Here is a 21,150-nt window from a genome sequence, read left to right as displayed (position 1 = left end):
TGTTTTTAATGTGAGATCATTATTATTTTATTCAATTGCACAATCTCAATAGTGGGGAATCTTTACAGTAAGGCCTGTTGTGAAATGATGCTTTGAACTGGTTTTGAATTCCAGCACAGGAATGTTCCCCAAGGCTGAATTACTAACAAGGCAACGGCTCCAGGCACCGAAGACACTGTCACTTTCAAAGATGACATGAAGATTTGTTTGGCAGGATGTACTACTTAAGACACAATTAAAACTGAGATGACTAAGGACCTAAGGTAAGCTGTGACGGAAAATGTAACAGACTGAGAAAAATACAACAAAAGCAGCACATTTTGATACTTTAACCCCCATTTTATTTAGATTTAAATAGAAAACCTTGTCCAGTTGGACAGAGCTGAAAGAACAAAAATTACAAAAAAAAGTCGAAGAAAACAAAAAAATGACTCATCCTGTTACATCAGTCTTAAATATCAGCCATTCATGTTGTAATGCTGGAACATTAACCCAATGGAGTGCTACAACATACAGTACCTGCCTATTGGCAACACAGGCAGGAGCAGGACAGTATTTCAGGCTTCAAACCAGAAACACAGGACCAGGCGATGTGGGTTTTCACACAGCTCAATGGAATCAGCACTCAAGCCACCCCTTTGCTGACTGGGACCAGCCACGACACTTTTTATTTCAACATAAAAGAAAGTCATTTGTAAAAAGAGACAGTGATGTGTGACTCGAGCTGGCCGACCAGAGCGCTGCTCCCATGTCATACCACTGGAAAAAAGGCCAGACTGGTTCCCACTTCACCCATCAGAAAGGCCTGGGATAGACAGAGCTTGTGTTTACTCTTCATTATACAGCCAGTTTCATATTTGTGCCTGCAAAACTCCACCCACCCACGCACGCACACACACACACACACACACACGCACGCACACACACACACACAGGCAATATGATATCTAAAGCAGACTGTGCAAAACTCTTTGGTGATAATGAGTTTAAGAAAAGGAACATAAAATAACACTATCCCACAAATGGCATGGTTATACAATCTTTCCAATATACATATTTCAACAGTCAGAAAGTCGAAAAAGGAGCCTGCAAACTCAATAAATTAGACAGCAAAGGATAAATTGCAGATATAAAATCCAGCAGTTGAGTTCACAGAAATTAATAAAGAAAAATAAAAAGAAATCCTGGAGTAACCGTAACAGTGTTGTGTCATATTAACAAAACCATAAAAGCAAATGGAAAAGAAAATCAGAGAAAATCAAATGAAATGGCCAATAGTAATCATTGAGATATCTGTGATTTAAGTTCTCATTGATGAAATGTTGTTCAGAATCAGTCTTTTGTAAACATTCACAATCAAGAGTTGAATTATGTTTCGAGCACTGCTGGTCTGAGAGTACATGGACACCAGTCTGTTTTCTGCACACAAGACAAATGGAATATTTAAGGACCATGACGGTGTACTTCACTGAGGTACAACATTTATAACCCCTGCCTCCCCCTCTCCCACTGTCCTGATAGATAACAAGTAACAGGCCCCTGCTATTATCAGGCTCACATAAGAATATTGGTTAATATTCCTTCTATCATTAATCATGTACTTCCATTCTGGAGCCCAGACTGTGTCTATGAATTGTTCATCATGGCGTGTTTTTTTTTTTTTTTTAAAAAAAGACATATTTTCAAAATATATCAATGTGAAGTCTTTCATTTCAGTAAAAAATAAATTAGGTAGTGAAACACCACTAAGAGGAGCTCAGACCATTCAGTTTATGACAGCCCGGCTTTACTCACACTGTCCTAACTGAGCCATTATTGGTGGCCAGTCTCCTGAAGCTCTGGTCGTTCTTCTCCAGCCAGAGCTCAGCCAGCTGCTGGGTGGAGCCGTGCGAAGAGGCTTTGGAACCCAGGCACATCTTATATTGCTTCGCCTCTAGGTTGGGGTCACATATGACAGGGTGGTGGACATGCACTATCCCTGTGTCTGTGCTCCTGAACAACTTAATCCCTGACTGGACAAATTTATTAAAGAGGTCCACATCCTCTAGCCCCCAACCCTGTATGGAGGTGTCAAAGCCTCCAGCTCGGACCAAGTCTCCCTTGTAGACACAGACGATCCCAAAGCCGTAGTTCCTCCACAAGCCTGTCTTGGACGTGAAGACATAGTGGTTGTTGCTGGGGACCTTCCCAGCGTACACCACCTTGGGGTCATACTGACTGAAGATGATGGGGAAGTAGGACTGCTCCCCCAGGGCCGTATTGGTTCGACATCGCTTGAGGAAATCGCTGGTGAAGAGCAGATCCACATCACAGTAGAAGAGCAGTGAATCGTTAGAGAAGTGCAAGGAACCCACTTCCAAAGCCAGAGCCCTGGAGAAGGAGCCGGTGACAGGCTTTATCTCCATCTCGGCCCGGGGATACTTCATGTGATACTCTCTCATCAGCTCCACCTGTTTGACCCGCTCTGTGTTGTTGTCTGTGCTGAAGAGCAGGATCAGCAGCTTGACATTCTGGTTGGGGATCAGACAAACTCGTTCAAAGTTGGCCATGAATCGCACAAAGATGTCATAGCGTCCTGACAGCGGAACCAAGATGTTTACTTTCTTCTCTTTTGGTTCCCTCTGGTCCTGGCCAGAGGTTGCCAGCTTGAAGGGCACCAGCATCTTGAGGGAGTTGGACAGAAATGACAGGGAATCTGACTCCTTGTTGATGTGGCTGGCCAGAGCTCTGGCATCCATCTCGTCCTCCTCTCTGAACTGGATCTGGCTGAAGGTCTGCTGCAGGTATGCGTGCCTCCTCACAGGGACTGTCATAGTCTTTCCTTTGTGCTTCTTGTACAGCAGCAGCAGATCAAGCACATACTCTGCCCCATATAAGGGATTGACCCTCCGGTAGCCGTACTGGATTTCTTTGAAATCAATGACCCGCCCCCGTGTCTTAGCATTGGCATTGATCATCTCCATCACTTGCATGATGATGTCATCTAGGGCTTGCCTCTGGGAGGAATCCATCCCGCGGCGGGGAGGCTGACCATCAGACGCTGAGAACAGGTACTTCCCTGTCAGAAACTCCCACTCCAGGACATCCTCCCTCTGCCGTGGGTGGAAGCGCATAAAAGAGGGTGGCATGCCTAGCTGAAGGTCCTCTCGGCTGGGTTCAGCCGCTCCATAGCGCCCCATTTGGACGATCTCCCGGTGGAGCTGAATGGTTCGGTGGCGCAGGTCTGCAATCTTGCGGCTGAGCATATAGCTGTGTAGACGATACTGGTAGGGAGGGTTCTTGTTGGGGTGGAGGGTGATGGCTCGATGGATTTTGCTGTTGTGGAGATCACGTATGTAGCCCTTCTTATTTGGTTCATAGTTCTCATAGAAGAGCTGCTGCATCTGTGGGGAGAGGAGATGGATGTGTATTAGCGCCACTGAAGCCATGTATATTCACTGGATGTTCATTTTCACAAATGCAAATTCAAATGCAAAATTTCCAAGCACAAAGTTTACCGTGACACAGAGACCCATAATATTGCAAGAACATGATGAGCACCTTGCTGTAAATACCAGTCTACAGAGCTCCATTAACATTCCATAAAGTGGTTCTAACTTACCAACAAATATTAAATGGGCCTCCTTAATTGGAATTTAGCTTGTAAATGTGAGGTTCTTTTGCAGTCACTGTTCATTCAAAGATTCAAAAATAGAGATGCAATGATATGGTGGCTGATATAAATAAGTAATAATAATCATTTTTTAAGAAATCGGCATTGCGCCAAGAACAAAATTTCAGCAAACAAATCTGTCCAATAATTCAGATTCTTGACCGTAGACAAGAGATGCCACTGGCTCTAAATAGGATTTTTACTTCTCTGCTCTTTGTGTCGCTGCCTGTTTATACACACACACACACACACACAAACACACACACACAGGAAAGTTACTGTGGTGAATGTTCAATACATTGCAGGCCTATCCCGTAGGCCTTCTCCAAGTCCACAAAACAAATGAAGACTGGATGGGCAAACTCCGCACCACTGGTGTCTACAGTGGGTTCTTGGGTTGCCTCCATGACAGGCACCAATGACCACAGCTCCTAGCAGCTGCCTCTACCATGAAAGCTTTGAACATGGCCCATTCGGATTCCATGTCCTCAACCTCCCACGGGATGAGAACGATGTTCTTCTGGAGATGGGAGTTTAAGACCTGATGGAGGGGCCTGGGGCCTCCACCAGACGTTCCCAGCACCACTCAATCAGGCAGGCTGATCCTCCGAATCAACCCTGTCAAGGTTTCCCCATCGTCTCCCATGTGAGCGTTTAAGTTACCCAAAAGAATTTTATAGTCCCCAGGTGCAGTCATCCAAGGATGCCACCAAAGGACTGAACTGCTGTTCAGTGCAATACAAACAACAGCAGTACAAACAGCAGTCAGAGCCTTCCCAACAGCAACCTGCAATCGCATAGAGGTGACCCTCTCATTTCTCAGGGAGAACTCCAACAAGGTGGCGCTGAGCTGGGGGCCTCTGAGTATTGGTTGCAGTGAATGTTTTTGAGAGTTTTAATGTCTCTTCACAGCTAGAAGCATGCCAGTTGCACAGCCACCCCAGCTAGCAGCTAAGGCACCTCCAAGCACCACATTCACCAGTCAGTCTCTGAACATATATATATATACACAGTATATATGTACTGTGAGGTCAATCTATGTCAGAGGCGGGCAGTATACAATGGTAAAAGCCACCTTTGAGTCGCACTTCATGTTGAGGAAAAAAATAATTTATGAGAGGCAAAGATTTAACCAAAGAGTGCAACGAACTAATGAGACGGAGATCATACGCCCTAGCTGAAAACTGCAGTTACAGTGTACAGAGACCATTTGGTAGTGAGCATGAGAGACACTATCCAGCTGCATTCGCTCAAACATGCTAAAGATTTGACTCTACAAAAAGCTTTCAACATGGCAAGACAGCCAAGAAGTGATAAAAAGATAGCAAACAGACCTCAGAGTGGAAAGCAAAAAGGATATTGACGCTGTAACAATAAAGAACAATGCAAAAGCAAGCCACACATAACGCCCCACATCAATCAAAACACAAATCAACCAAGTCACAAGCACCTTCAGATTGCCAAGCATGCTACAGGTGTGGAAAATTCCCCAGCCACAGAAACCCAACGATCTAACTCAAAGGCCTTTGTCTTACTGGCTGCCGCCTTCGTTTAAAATTCCGACAAAAACACTAAAACTATTGTGCCTTCAGCAACTGCTTTGATGCACTAGGTTTCTTGCGTCGGGCTCAGAGGCCTGTGTCACGGAGTCTCATGCATGTATAAACATACCATATCTGTCAGGGGCACAGAGGGTGTTGATTGGGTATTTCTCGTGCGACTTATCACCAATCAGATAGTGGTTTGGGCGGGACATTAACTGAGACCACAGAGTGGTGAATGCAGACAGAGGGGCATCTGTAGCAGAACCAAAGTAGTGCACTTTTTAATAGATAAATCTGATTGGCAATTAGGAAAATAAAACGTTGATACAGATAATCGTCAAAATGCCTGATATTGGAGCCGATCGGTCGACCCCTACTTGAAGGAACAGGGATTTGTATGTCACATGGAAGACATTGTTGTTTGGGGAAAATACTAACACGAGCACGACACCAGTCTCCACACTGTTCTGCACAATGTCCAGGAAGTGTGAGTTAAACAGACGATAAGTGAAGTTTCTTGGTCGCATCCTGTCCATAGACAGAGTGAAACCAGATCCAGATAAAACAAGAGCCATCAGGGAGATGAAACAGCCATCAAACATGGGAGAATTTTGCAGCTTCTTTGGAGTGGTCAATCAGCTTCGAAAATTCATCCCAGGACTGGCAGAGAAGGATAAGCCCCTCTTCTCAAAGAAAAATCATCCCAGAACTCTTCTACAGCGATAACAGACCACAGTTTACAAGTCAGACGTTTGTGGACTTTGCAGCAGCTTACAGGTTAAACACAAACAGAAACACATGCCAGTAGCCCCAGGTTTGTTCAAAGTAATGGAGAGGCAGATGTCCAGACAGTTAAACAACTGCTAAAGATAGCTCAAGATCCCAACCTTGCTTTGCTAGCCTATAGAGATACTCCATTATCTTGCGGCTACAGTTCTGCTCAACTCCTTATGAGAGAGAAAGACTTTAGAAAGCTTTTCACCTGTCCTGACCAGGACTAGGTTTGGCAGAGTTGTATGTAAACCTAAAAGACTGGAATGTGATTGTCAGCTAAGTGATGAAAAAAAGTTACAGATTCAGTGTTCTATTTGAGTGTTAATTAGAAAAAGAAAAACTAAAGAGAAAAGTACAGGAATGTGTAATGGTGACTTTAAGTGCTCTTATGCTGAAAGGTCTGAGATAGGAAGTAGTTTGAGCTGAAGCTTTATTAGTTGAGTGATATGTGGCAGCTTGACAATTACAGCGTTAACAATGTGGTTCATTAATAAAGCCAACTCGAAGCGTCACATCTGTTGCAGTGAATCCTTAATGCAAAACACAACAGTTACAAAACAAGTTTACATCAATAAATGTATTCTTTATTAGATGGTGAAATTCAATATTGGTGCATCTCGGACCAAAACCTTTACACCATGCAGTGAGGACACACTCTGAATGTAAACCTATGAAAAAATACTAAGTTAGTGAGTTAGTGTTTACAGCAGATCTTTTGGCGCTTAACAAACCTACTGTTCCTCAAATGGCAAGAGGCCATTAGTGTAAACACTGGGACAGCTGTTCTGGAGCAGCTGGCAGGATCTCAAATGTGGTCAAGAAGGCAGGGTTTGTGTCATTGCCTCCCCAATGAAGGGAGCATCAGAACGGCTGCAATCCCAGAAAGTCTAATTTGAGAAGACAGCTCTGGAATGCAGCCACAAGCCTGATCCCTAGGGAAAGGCCATACAGGGAATAAGATAGGCAAGGCCTGAAAGCTATGGAAAGTGATACCTGAAGCTGACTACAATCACTGGAACTGACTGAGTAACTCTTTGCTTTGCCATGACTTTAGCCTGCATTCCTCTGCACTTCTCTGCACCTAATAGAGGTCTGGCTGCCAATCAAACCACATTGTAACCTTGTCATTAATGAAAGAGAGTGAAGGGTCAGTCTTTACATGTTAAACCAGGCCACTGCATGTGCCACAAAAAACAGAAATCCATGTGTAAAATTCCTTAGTATGCTCAAGGTGATGCGACTACTGGGTTGGAAAAAAAATCACTGATCCAGCAGTAACAAATTAGTTATCTCTCCTCACATTCAGTGTATAAAGCATTCAGGTAGTTTTGAACAAAGTTGTGTAAAATTCTTGATTCTTAGATACACCGCAATGTAGACGTAGAAGATTCTGCCTCTGACAATAACTGTAACATAATCCTTCCAGGCAACTTTGACTGTCAAAGTTATGTTCACTAAAAGTGCTTGTTTTGCCACTGACTGAGGTTGTTATCCTAAGTTGTTAAATAATAAGATTTTTTTTGTAGGCAGGAACACAAGTCTCGTTCAAGGAGAAGTCTCGCTCTGAAATCTTGCCCTCAGCTGAGGCGATCTACTGGACCAATTCCAAAGTTTTGTTCCACTACTTTGTCACAAAAAACATTCATGAAGTTTGGTTCAAATGTGATTTTAATATAGGCCTTCAGAAAATGTGACCAAATCAGATGGGTCAGAAATATACATACAGCAACTTGAATGAATTTAGATCATTATAGAAAGTTGTGTGATTCAAATGTGCTTAATAGGGTGGCATCCTAACCTGATTGATAACGGCTGATGACTTTTCTGGGCCCATTTTAACAGGGTTTGTTTTATACACACATTAGACTCAGCCACAAACACTACAATGGGAAAGTCTAAAGAGCTCAGAATTGATCTGAAAGATCACATTATTGATTTGAACAAGTCAATAGTCACTTGGAGCCATTTCAAAGCAGTTACAGGTCCCAAGACCAACTGTGCAAACAACTGTTTGTAAGTATAGAATGCATGGCACAGTCGTGTCACTGCCACGATCAGGAAGAAAAATCACCTGCTGCTGAGAGAAGATCAGCCAGGATGGTCAAGAGTCCACAATGAATTAGAAGCTGCTGGAAGACAGGTGACAGTGTCCACAGTCAAGAGTGTTTTGCATCACCATATGCTGAGAGAGTGTCATGCAAGAAAGAAGACCTTGCTCAAAACACGGCACCTTACAGCTTTACTGAAGTTTGCTGCTAACCACATGGAGAAAAAAAAAACCTTCTGGACGAAAACTCTGTGGTCAGATAAACAAAAAATTATGTTTGGAGGAGAGAAGGTGAGGCCTTGAAGCCCAAGAACACCATACCTACTAGCCCTTTTCACACAGAGATGCTGCATTATCGCCGCAGTGGAGGTTTGCCAATTCACCTCCGTTTGTTCACACAGAACCAAGCAGCTCCGGCGTAAAGATAATTAATTCACACAGAAAGACGGCACTGGGGATCCAAAAGAGGCGTGACGTTACATGTCATTATGATGACGTCTGTGTGTTTTGTTCAACGTGTTTTCCCCGTTGTCCCCCTGTTAATCTAAACATGTACCCACTGACTGTTTATAATCACATAGATGCTGTTATAATGTGTTGTGATTGAGATCCTGACCCACCAAACATCCTGGAAAGTTTTTCACTCTAAATTATATAATTACATAAGCGCCATCAGTAAACAGGACGCTGTCTGACTCTGTCACTCGTGGGGAGGGAGGCTGTTTTCTGGGGGAAAGTTCACTGAAGTCTCAGTCGGGAGGGCTGACCGTCACCGTGAGACAGTAACTACAACACAATAGTGAAGGAGACAAACACGTGGTGAGTTAAAGTTTTTTGATGGGGACAGACGCTGTTTTTCAGGCAGAAGTGTGACGAAGAGTCGTAGGACAGACAGGATGACAGACAGGAGGACAGACACTTCTCCACATATAACTGCGGTATTTTTTTCCTCATATAAGTTTCCAAAGACACTACCAGTTACTACGTTATTGTTGTTTGGTCCTGTAACGTTGCTTTGTGGGACATTTCTCTTTATTTTGTTGAGTGAAGGATCTGTTTAGTTATCAGACTGTGACCGCCATCAGATCGACACACCCCCGCTCCGTGCCGCCGGCTTATCCATTAACACAGACACTGGTTCACCAATGCTGCACCTCTGATACTACCTCCAGAGGCGGATCAGAGCCGCACCTAAATTTCACACAGAAGAGGATGCGGAGAATTGGCGCAGTATCCCTGCACAAGAAGGGCAGTGAGAATGGGGCTACTGTCAAGTATAGTGGTGGTAGTATTATGCTGTGGGGCTGTTTTGCAGCCAGCCAATCTTGCCCTCTAAACAAAGTAAATGGAATAATGAAGAAGGAGGATTATCTCCAAATTCTTCAGGAAAATCCTAAAATCATCAGCCAGAAGATTGGGCCTTGGCTTTAGTTGGGTGTTACAACAGAACAAGGATCCCAAACACATATCAGAAGTGGTAAAGGAATGGATCAATCAGGCTAGAATTGAGGTTTTGGAATGGCCTTCCCAAAGTCCTGACTTGAATCCCATCGAGAATATGTGGACTGTGCTGAAGAAACAAGTCTGTGGCAGCATGCTTACAAATTTAGTTGAACTTCACCGATTTTGTCAAGAGGAGTGGTCAAAAATTCAGCCAGAGGATGACCAGAAGATTGTGGATGGCACCTAATCAAAGCGAAAATAGCCAAGGGACAATTGAATATTAGAATTACTATATGTATATTTTAGACCCAGCAGAGTTGGTCACATTTTCAGAAGGCCTAAAATAAACTCATTGTTGAACTAAACTTGATTGTTTTTTTTTTTGTGACATAGTATGTATTCCACTCACAGAAAAAGGAGAGTTGTAAGAATCACTGGAACTGAAGACTGCCATGATATACAGTACATGTTCTTTATAAGTATATGCTACACAACTGTACATACAGGGCCATCAGGTAACATAATGAGGTTCAGGTGTAAGGTTCATTCTTACATTTCTGGTAAAAAGGAGGCCTCCAGTCACTGCCATACACCTTTGTCTGTATTTGTTTGATTCGTGGGACAAAGGTTGAAGTTTTACAGTTGAGTAGTTCCACTTCCTTCCCCAAAGTATTTTTCCAGGCTAGTTCAGTTGATAGTGATGCTGGAGGAGAGCTGTGCACCAGCACAGACTGTATCCAGCAGGGTAACACCAGTGGTTTTCCGTGGACAGCCCATTGGTCAGGATGTTTATGTCTCTCTCCTGTGGCTTCACCATTATTAGCACTCTTCCTAATTACATGACCTCCAGTTTTGTGGTCACTGTTGCAACTTATGACTCATTAGTACAATTTCTTCACAGTCATTAACCTCACAGCATCCCTGCAAGAGAAAGGTAAGTCACAAGTTGCTGTGAGCTGAAGCCTTCTGGGTTTCTTTTCAAACATAGTTGTCAGAATAGCTTTGGGTGCTGATGATAAGCAGAACAGCCGCACTTAGATCTCAAACAAAGTACTGAACTTTTTAAAGGTAACTAAACCAATTTGACACATTACTGTGTGTTTGCGGGTCATGCATACTATTTACTTACACTCTACTGCATATGTGAAAAAAGTAGTACAAAGCCTTTTATGGCTCCAGAGGAAGCTGCATGTAAATGTATGTAGTATAGCAAAATGCTACGGAAATAAAACTTAGAAGACTGACTTACATGTGATGTGCATTGATACTGGAAATATGATTCATGATATATAATTTTAAAAGTGAATGATTTAACTGGTTAGAACTGAAGTTTTTTTTATTATTACAGAGAGAGTCAAGTACACAAAAAAGGTACCACTGGGTACCGGTATCAAATTCCAGGTACCAGTATTGGTTCAAAAGTGAACGGTACTCGGTGGTTATGTTGCATTGTGGACAATGTAGGTTTTTAAAAGCAGTCCATTGTTCTATCATTGCACTCCTATGACACTGATGGACTCATTATGGACAATTTAAAAACAAATTATCAAAGTCGAAAGCCTACATTACCCACAATGCCACTTAGCCACTGAGTGACATTACTGGAGGCAATTTATCAAATTACATGCAGCTTCCTCTGGTGCCACAAAAAGCTTTCACATATACAGTAGTACTCCCTAAGACCTGTGAACACACTTTATTGTGTAAAATTAGTGGAGTCACTTTTTATTTAAAATTCAAACATTTGTTATAATGTGGAAATGTTTTTTTTTTTTTTTTTACCTTAACTGTAATGAACTGTTCAAAATTTATGCTCGATAAGTCAATGGTCCGAGTAGTTTTCCTTCCGGACTAGCAGAGTGTGTTCTTCTCACCATCAACTTGACCTATTGCATGCACTACTGACCTATCATTGAACTAATACATTAAAATGGAGGAAGACACTATATGGGTTGCGTTTGAATATATTTTAAATTCTTCTCAAATTTTGAGAAGGGACAGCCCCTATCAGACACGGCAGACCTATGTGTTTTGTCAGTTTGCTAACATAAATATAGTCAAAGTGAAGCAAGAGAAACAGTACTATCAAACCAACAACACAGTCATTGACATAGGACAAAGTTATCTGAAGTGAATGGACATGCCAAACCAATGTGTCCATGAGAAGGGTCTAGGCTGTAATTACATTAGAGAAATGATACCATTATCTTGCAGGGATGACGACCTCAAATAAACATACTGCTACAAACCACAAGATTGTAAATGCCCTGATTCTCTGCAGAGAAACCTTCTCTACACTGGCAACCCTCAAACCTGCTGGGGGAACCCTCAGAAAGTCTGAATCAGCTCAGTTTGCTGTTTACAACACACAGGAAAAAATGTTCTTGTGACTAGTATTGGTTCTCTAATGCTTTGATTGCACCAGGCAGGTCTCTGTGACCTGGTGATTCTGACGCCTTATTGTTCTGTCCTCCACATGGCTTCACATCCCACCGGGAGCATTTCAGAGGCATAGCATCATGCCTGTCTGACTTTGCTGACTTGATCAAATTTAATTTATTTCCTAATTTTTCCTGGATTTTTGTGCTTCTAACAGGGACAAATAGGCTACTTAATTAAATGGTTTCTCTGTTTGTCTGTTGTTTTGTCTGTTTGTTGTGCTGCAGATCCCAAGTTTGTTTTATTTTGAAAATTGAGTGGATGCTCAGTGCTGTTCCTGTTCCTGTGCCTGACTTCCTGCCTGCCTCGATCTGCTCTGTGCAACTTGACATTACTTCTGTCAGCTTCCATTAAACATTTTTAACCATATTACAGGTATAATGATTTCATGTTTTTTCCCATCAGTTTGGTGTGGCAGATGGCTCTAAATACTATGATAGCATAGGGCTCAGCTACCGTTACTATGGAGAATAAATCAGAGCTATAGAAAATTCATAGTGTGAAGAATTGATGCAGTTGGGAATAAAACACATTGCCAAAGTTACTGAATTGATCCAGAATCTTATACTATTGAATGTTTTAATGCTAGACAATTTGGCTGCACTTGAAGTGTCAGACACAGAAGAAGCTGCTGCTGTGTAGCTAATTGTTAATGTTATTGTAAAGTGCATCATCATCATCATTAATTTTTGTTATTATTATTATTGTTATTATTAGTATACTTTTTTTTTTTACCATTAATAATATTCATATCTCAATTAGTAAAACTGTTATCACTGCTGTGGCTGCTGTATCCCCCCCTCCTCCCGTCTCTCCCACAGTTTCTCACCCCCCTCCCCCTCCCTCCCTCTCCTTCTCTCCCTCTCCTTCTCTCTCTCTCCTTCTCTCTCTCTCCTTCTCTCTCTCTCCTTCAGCCAAGTGCTTGCTCATGGGGGAAATGTTTGGTCTCTGAAAATAAATTAATCAAGGAGTATGGTTTAGATCTGCTCAATCTGGAAAGTGTCATGAGATGACTTTTGTTGTGAATTGGCGCTATACAAATAAAGATTGATTGATTGCAATGTTGGGAAAAAATAAAAGTGCCTCATCCTGATTAGTTGACACACATCAACCCATGATGACAATAGGAAATCTTTGGGTGTGAGTGTTGTGCTTGCACCGGAATGTGTTGCTGCCTCAGGTTTCCACAAAGTCAGCTTGCTGTGAGGGGCTTCCGGTATGGCGACTGACTAGGGTGGACGTGCGGAGAGTGGCTCTGAGTATATAGTATGTAGTCCAATATTTGTCCAAAGTATAACACCAATTGTAAAAAATTTCAAGCACAGTGAAGTGAACTAACATTAGGGCAGTTATAGTCTCAGCTATGTCGGGAAAAAACAAAACTACCTCTCAAAAAGGTAAAACCACGACTGGAGCTAACATGCTAGCTAACAGTGTGGATGAACCTGCTGCAGAGACAGAGGTCTTGTCTATTTCTGCACTTCAGTCCGAGTTGGAGAAGGCCTGCGCAGCCATTTCCTCCGAATGCACCCATAAACCCATTCCTGGATGCACTCCGCAAAAAACTTGATGACTATGAACCCCGCTTTACTGAGATGGAGGAGGAAAAAGAGCTGACTGAAAAGACTGATGAACTCGAAAATTGCTCCCACCACAATAATCTGCATGTAATCGGGCTTCCAGAGGGCCGCGAAGGTGGAGCGACCTCTGCGTTTATGTCACAGTTTCTAGTCGACCTGCTGCAGGACGACTCTTTCAGGACGCTGCCTGGATGGAGGCCTCTGGCCATATTTTGCATTAATTTCTCCTGTATTTGTGCACAGTGTCTTATCTTATAGATGCGGACGAAACCGAGCAGTACCACTGAAAAATGTGAGAGGTATTGTAGCCAATAGTTCAAGTGAGACGTCTTAAGAGAGAACAAAGAAGTCTGAACAATGGTGGACATCCGTTGTCAATTTCTCTCGAAATTTGAAATGTGGAAAGAATTTTCCGTCTATGTTGCAATGTATTTAACTGTCTCACAGACCACGCCATCAACAACACAACCTCCGTTTTTTTCTGAGTGGCCTTGTCATGGAAGTATTGCATCCATGCCAACGTCATGGACACAAAGAAATATGTGGGCAGTTTCAGTTATGTCCCTTGAGATCAACGTATCTATTCAAACGTGATAATGTCTTGTTGTTCCCGAAGATGTCATTGTGATGTCATCATGATTATCTCAGTTTTGGTTTGGAAACAACAAATACAAAACAGAGCTTGCGTTATCTGGATTGTGAAAGATGTGGCCATTTACCAGGCAGAGAGGGGCTAGGAGAGTCAGGATATCTCACTCTTTTCTAATCCGTCTCCTGTAAACCCAGCAGAGTGAATGTATACCAGCAGTTACCCACCAGTCCAACAGTCTGTGTGTATGTTTGGATGTAAAGATGCAGGCTTGTGTGGTTGATGCTGGAAGGCTTGGTACAGCAAGGGGAGTATGTGCAGGCAGTGGAAGTAAGCCTAAGGCTCAGTCAGAGCAGCATGACTCCCTCACTGGCTGGCTTTAATCTGCAGGACAATGGGCAGTTCCTGCCTCTGAGTGGGCCATGCAAATCTAATTGGAGACACCACTGTGCTGCTGTAATTGGCTCTTTTGTAAATGGGGGTAGTCTGTCCAAACTAATTTTTCTACCCAGGGAAAATCTTCTCACACCTAAGACAGCTCTACAATAGGTCTGGTATTGATGTGTGTGATGGGAGGTGGCTGTACCATCAACAGCATTCTGCCACTAGATGACTTCATCAATCTTAGCCACAGGTAATGTGGACAGCTGTTGACTGAGACTGCACAGTCCATCTACCACGTTGTATTCAAAACTGACTGCCCCCTAAAAGCCTACAGATTCTTAGTGGTACTTTGAAAGACTGATCTTGGAAATGTTGATAAGCAGTACTCTAGTAAAACTGCTTTAGCCCCTTTTCATACATGCAGTCTAAAAGGTTGGAGAAATAATGAGATGCCACTCATCAGAGATTGAATGCTGAAACACATCCTGGCGCCACACTTTGACTAAAACTAAGACTGAAAAGGCATCTGGTGGCATGATGTGCAGAAGATAAGAAAGGTTCAGCTTTATGCAAATGTCTCTGGCAAACTCCAGTCTGTTAAGTGTTTTCTGTTGTCTTCACTTTTCGTGCAGTCATGAAGGGTTGGATTGACTGGGCGCTCACACTGTGTGTTGCCCAGAGAAGAGAAGCGATGTCTTCAAGGACAAGAAATCCATGGTGGTATTCAAACCAATGGTAGTAAGCATCTGACCTGTACGCCATGAGGTTCAAAGACACTGCTACTGCCATGAAGAAAACTGAAGTGTCAACCAATCACATTCTTTTGATTCCTTTGTAACTCTTAAGTTGTTTTCTACTCCACTACAAACCAGAACTACACACAAAACAGAGTTAAAGATGAACAGTATTGACATTTTCAAGCAGTTTAAAATAAATGACTAAAAATCAAAAGTCCTGGCTTGTATTTTCCTGCTTTTTTCTCTGCAAAGCCTCATCTAAAAACGGTCTGTCTAGAACTGTGTGGCTCTAGCACAAACCAATTACAGACTTTATTTACTCCATAACTTTTCCAGTTGTTATTCTATGTCTGTGTTTCAGCTATAAAATGTATTTATATTTCTGAAACGTTTCCAGTAACATTCTGTGATGATGACAATAGACACTGTGGGTCAAATGGAATTCTGTAGAAATGCAAAATTTAAGTGACATGAGAGCCATTCCAGTTCAAATCATACACAAACAGGAAGGCTCCGATTACTTTAAACAACAGTTAAAAATGTAATGCCCATTAAAACATAATACGCCTCTGGCAAGAGGAGCTATTCAGTAGAAATTACTGATTCTGAGTCAGCAGAGAAACTGAAGAAATTCAGTTTGTGGCCTGAATTAATTTGATGAAGCACCAAACAGAGGCAAGGTGCAGGTTGAACAGGGACAGGTCAGGATATTATACAGACAGCAGGCAGGATATGAGATAAGAACAACAGACTTAGTGCTGCCAAACTGGGCTCATATTTATCAAACACTTCAACCACTGATTCTGTTTCTTTGTTCATGTCAGAACCAGCTCACATATCATTGCTCCAAACATAGATGTTGATAGTGTGTTGTTTAAATTGTCCCCATCTATCATTTGCATTCATTTAGCACATGAATACAAAGCACACTAGTTGAAAAGTGTTATCTTTTCCTTTCTTGCATACTTGAAACAACATCAACAGAGTTACTAGGCCACAAACTGCTAAAACAGAGACTTTCCAGGTCCAACATTATTCTCCTGTTCTCTCGGTTGGAAATTGACCAAGTAAAAAAACAAACATGCTGACAGATGTTTATCTTTTCCTAACTACTTTTCCAGAACATAGCTGCAGTGTGAGTAAGCATGCTGTGTTGTTTTTACGGAGAAATGCCCAGAGGGACACAATGCAAGCGCTGACATGTTCCTGTCAGTTCACTGCAGCACGTTAGTTCATCACAACCACTTCATCTGACATATCCTGACTATCCTATTGTACATGCACACATACAGTATACTGTAGGCTTGGGCAGTATCAGGATATTATGGTATACCAGGGTATTTAGAAATCTCAATGGTATGATTTTCAATACCGCCAAAAATACAGAAGCTCCTCTTTCTATGAAACTGATTTGGAGACACTGTATTGAGGTGATGTACTGTAGTAAACAGCAGAAGACAGGGACGATAGTAAATATGTCTGGGACTAATAGAATTCTTCCCCAGGACACCTACGGGAAAACAGTTTTTTTTTTACATATGAGTATGTATAACTATCGCTTAGTAAATGACAAACTAACCCCAGCACTGACTACAACAGAGCGACATGTCTTCACCCGTTACAATTCCTTACTCGCTGGCTCCTCAGTGTGAGGCCAATGGAAAATATGACTATATTAACTATATTATTAAATCCAAAAGGATGCAGTTAACTCACTATTAAAAGGGGGAGCACCGCATTTTTTTGCTTGATAATGCTTCATTGTGAACAACAAATCCATATTTGTATTCTGCAGAGTGACAGCTGGTTAGGAGTGAGCTGTGTGCAGCCGGTGAGTCCTGCCATAAGAGCAAACAGCTGAAAGAGCTAACAGCGTGCAGCTAACAAAGCCCTGCTCGATGATAGGTGAGCCAGCCAACACTGACAACGTTTATTAACCATGTGATTTTATTCACCAGCCTGTCTGCCGCCAGCACCTGCACACCATCTCTGTTCACCTCACTGATGTGTCAGTGTCCAATGGGCAGCAAGTCCTGCAGCAAGAACCTACAGATAAAGGGTGATTATTTCTTGTCTATTCATTATTCTATGGGCCATATGTATTTAAACCCAGCAAGCCTATAGATCCAAGAAGCCATATTGCATATTAGACCACGAATGTATTATGCACTTAGATGCATTTTCCCCATAGATCACCATTATAATAGTGACATCTGTAAAACTGTTGACAGGACATCTTTTATCAAATCTCGATCCATGGATGTTTTCCATTTGTAAAACTTTCCTTGAGGCCAAACAATCAATTTAAAAATCTGTGATGTCATCACAACGTAAAGTGTACAGGCTGAGCAGGAGCTTACAGACGGGGGCCAGTAGGAGAAACTCTACAGTGTATATTAAGAGAGTCGTGTAACCATGAAATAAACCTGGAAGTTAACTTTTTGGGCCTTGACACAAGCGAGCAAATGGACTTGCCTTTGATATGTAGTTCTTATAAATCTGTGTCTTAGACACACTGCATTGTAGGCTAGACAATGTCACACATGCCACAATGACCTCTATCAGCAGCAGATCAGCTTTATTTTCTTTTTTTCTTACCATCATATACTGTATTCCCCAGTGAAATGTCAGGAAGAAATTAGGTAAGACTAAGACTCATCCATTCTGCTGCTGCTGATTATGATAATTGCCACACTGTAAGTTCAGAAAGGATAACGTCTATCATTTGATGTCAGTATATAAAATCTGGCAGTTGAATTTACTACTGATTTCCTTGACTGCACAGTTATGTTCCAGTGAGGTCATTGCTAGTCTTGATGATTCAACACATTGGCAGAGATTCTCAGTTCACAGACAGTTTGGAGAAATACAGACAAGGAAACTGACCGAGTAACATCATCCTCTCCCTCCAGCTACTACACTCCCCTGTTTCTATGACTCCAAACCTCTAAACCTGTATTTATCAAACTGCTAGAAGAAAAATTTGGAGCTTAAAGTATCACTACTTTTACTTTAAACTCTCCAGCATTCACACAGTTTTTAAAATTTGGTAATACAATCTTATTCAAATTTTCTATAATTACTCGTCCTATAAATGTATTACACTACAGTATAAGACACAGGTTTAAACTCTTTTGTAAATCATATGCAGTACATTAAGACATTTAGACTATAACATTGTCTCTGCTCTATCAGTTAATGTGACTGCACTGAGTTCAGATGTCAGCCATGTATGAGACTTAGGCTTCAGAAAAGATACCAGAAAAATGTAGTACAAAAACTGTTGATATTCATTCATTGTCAAAACATCCCATATCTAGACCCAAACTAACAAGGAATGTGTCTACTAGGTACTGTGAGTGTATCAAAGTCTCATACATCTTATTTCTTTGTTCCAGAGAGCTCTGTTGTTGTCCAGAGACACATCAGTAAGCCACACTGTTGCACTGGACAACATGTTTCCCTCATTATACCAACAAATGCAGTATTTTCTCTAGTTTAGTTACAATGCATTTTTAACAAAAAAGTATATTTGAGAGGCACTGTAATAGATTTTTTACCTGTGAACCAATCCTGCTTTGTGTGCCACAGACAGAGTGAGGAAGTCAGACAGTACTGAAAGATGGACTAACACATGGTTGGTTTCGGTCTTTTCATGAGATTTGTGTGTGCATGTGTGAAAGAGTTTATCGTACTATTGTCTGTGATATTAAATCAGTCTCAATCATAAAGCAGAGTGTAATGAATCTTCAGATCAGTTACACATCACAATAAGATGACGATGATCTTGATAAGTTCCAGTATCACTTGATGCCACCACTGGATATGAGCTCTTTTTACACCATCATGCTGAAAGCACTAATAAAGGAGGAATGTTAACAGGCCTTTGGCTTGGGTGTCCACTGAGGATTGGACAGGGCTGTGTGACAGGGAGCAGAAAAGGCCATTTGTTCCCTCCAACAAGTCCCTCTATCCAAATGTCTTCTTTCTTCTTTAGCTCAGGCTCCCAGGGAGAGATAGGAGATATGCATGGTTACGACTAAATTACAGAAGTGCATCAGGGCCAAGTGAAAACAATAAAGTTTTCTCAGATTCCTCACAGTTCTTAGAAAAACCAACAACTAGAAAGGTGACAAGGTCTGACCTCTGAAAGTATTAAGAAAATTGAGATGAAGTCTTGAGACATTTAGGCTGGATTCAGACCAAATCAGGTGGTAACCGACAGCACACTGTGTCACAATGTCACATTGCGGTAGCCAGTCACATAAGTTGGCAATCAGACTAGCAGCATGAATTACTGAAACCAAAGTGGATTGCACCCTAATGTGTCATGTGAAATCCATTTGTGTATTTCAGTTAGGCATTTGCACCAGTTAAAAACATTTTTTTTTAATCTGTGGATGCCGATGATCACTGTAGGAATTGCATACTGTAGGAATAACATACTCTGGCAGAGTCATGAATGCAGATCATAAGCAGAGCAGAATGGGTCAGTAGCTGGGCATGTTATTTAGCATGGCTAAATGCCACAGAGGTAACACAACAGACATTTTTTCTGTGTAGCACGATCTTTCACTTGCGATGACTCGGTTTGGTCTTGTGTTGCCACATATCGAAATTTTTATTAAAAAATAAGGTGCTTTACACAGATTTCCCAGCGTCGCTACTTCATGGCTACTCGCAGTGGCGCTTATTGAATGAGGGAAACTAGAACGGAAGTTAATTGGCCGAAGAAGAAGAAGTTTACAGAGAGATAATGGCGGACATCAATATGAAGACAGTTACGTTAAGAGACGCCCCAGCCACGTTTAATAGGACAAACAAAATCAATAAAGACTACGTGATATGCAAGAACTGTCTGATAAAAGTAAAGTACACGGGCAACACCACAAATATGAAAAGCCACTTGCAACGCCACCACCCTGATCTCCTTGTTGAGAAAGTGGCTAATGCTAACGTTGTAAGTCAACCTACAGCAGTGAATGCAGTGTTTAGAGCAAAGCTTTCTTTCTTGTCCCTGGGGGCTGCCAGTATTACGAAGTCCATCGCTGGGTTTATTTGCAAAAACTGAAAAAGCTATTCCAGCTCTTTATGATAAGACGAGAGGAAAGGTGGAGGATGCACTTCAGTCTGCTCTCCAGAGAACTGCGCTCACCAGCGATGGATGGACTTCACAGGCCACGGAGTTCAACATGACAATCACTGCCTATTTTATTGATAACAAATGGGAAATGCACTCCTACATGCTACAAACAAGAGGGATGCATGAGACCCATACCGGTGCTAATCACAGTTTAGAGATGTGCATCCACCTCTGAGCATGCTGATCAGTGGCTGTTCCTGAAGAAGAACATGCATATTTGAGGATGAATTGAACTGTGCTCAGGTTTAAATAATACAAGTTACTTCAAGGCACTGAAATGTTCTCAGGTTTATGTAAAGCAAGCTGCTAAACTCTTAAATGTTCCAGATATACACAAAACAAGTATGTCATGCTTTAGAAAGTTGTGTTAAGGTTTGTGTTAAGGTTTACTTAGGTACAAGTTTGTTAAGCTTCTAAAATGTGTACAGGTTTAGATAAACAAGTTGGTTATGCTTGCAAAGCACTAAAAGCTGTATTTTTGTATACGTGTGTCTTTTATGAGGAAATGTGTATTTTGTTTTATACTAATTTGTTTTCATACTACTTCTGTAAATTTAATATACAGACTGAAAAACTGTTTTCTAACAGTTTATGTGATGGCAATTGTGGACAATGACTAGTTATTTTCTCAGTTTGTGAAACCAGGCCTTTAATCTGATTGTTTTGAATTCGTAATGAGCCAAAAGTCACAAATTACAAGCGCTTTAATCGCTGTTTTAACAGCTGATCAATTCTAAAATAACAGATAAATATTCATCCTGACCCTTGATTTTTCCATCCTGTCTTGATCCTCACGACACGGTGCAGCCCAAACATCC

At 41.7% G+C, this 21,150-nt stretch overlaps 1 protein-coding gene across 1 annotated transcript in view; it reads right to left on the bottom strand.

The window, feature by feature from the left end:
* Positions 1 to 318: 318 nt before the first annotated feature.
* Positions 319 to 21,150, bottom strand: part of chsy1 (chondroitin sulfate synthase 1) — a 74,645-nt gene continuing 53,813 nt past the window's right edge. The window contains exons 3-4 of the mRNA XM_073463788.1: positions 1,795 to 3,383; positions 319 to 805 (exon numbers count right to left, since the gene is read on the bottom strand). Of these exons, the coding sequence (XP_073319889.1) occupies positions 796 to 805; positions 1,795 to 3,383 (1,599 nt within the window). The 3' untranslated portion in view covers positions 319 to 795. The remainder of the gene's footprint in view (positions 806 to 1,794; positions 3,384 to 21,150) is intronic.

Source organism: Pagrus major, chromosome 4, assembly GCF_040436345.1.
Source record: "Pagrus major chromosome 4, Pma_NU_1.0".
NCBI classification, from domain to species: Eukaryota; Metazoa; Chordata; class Actinopteri; order Spariformes; family Sparidae; genus Pagrus; species Pagrus major.
Note: the sequence above shows the minus strand (reverse complement) of the source record. Positions and strands in the feature narration are given on the sequence as shown.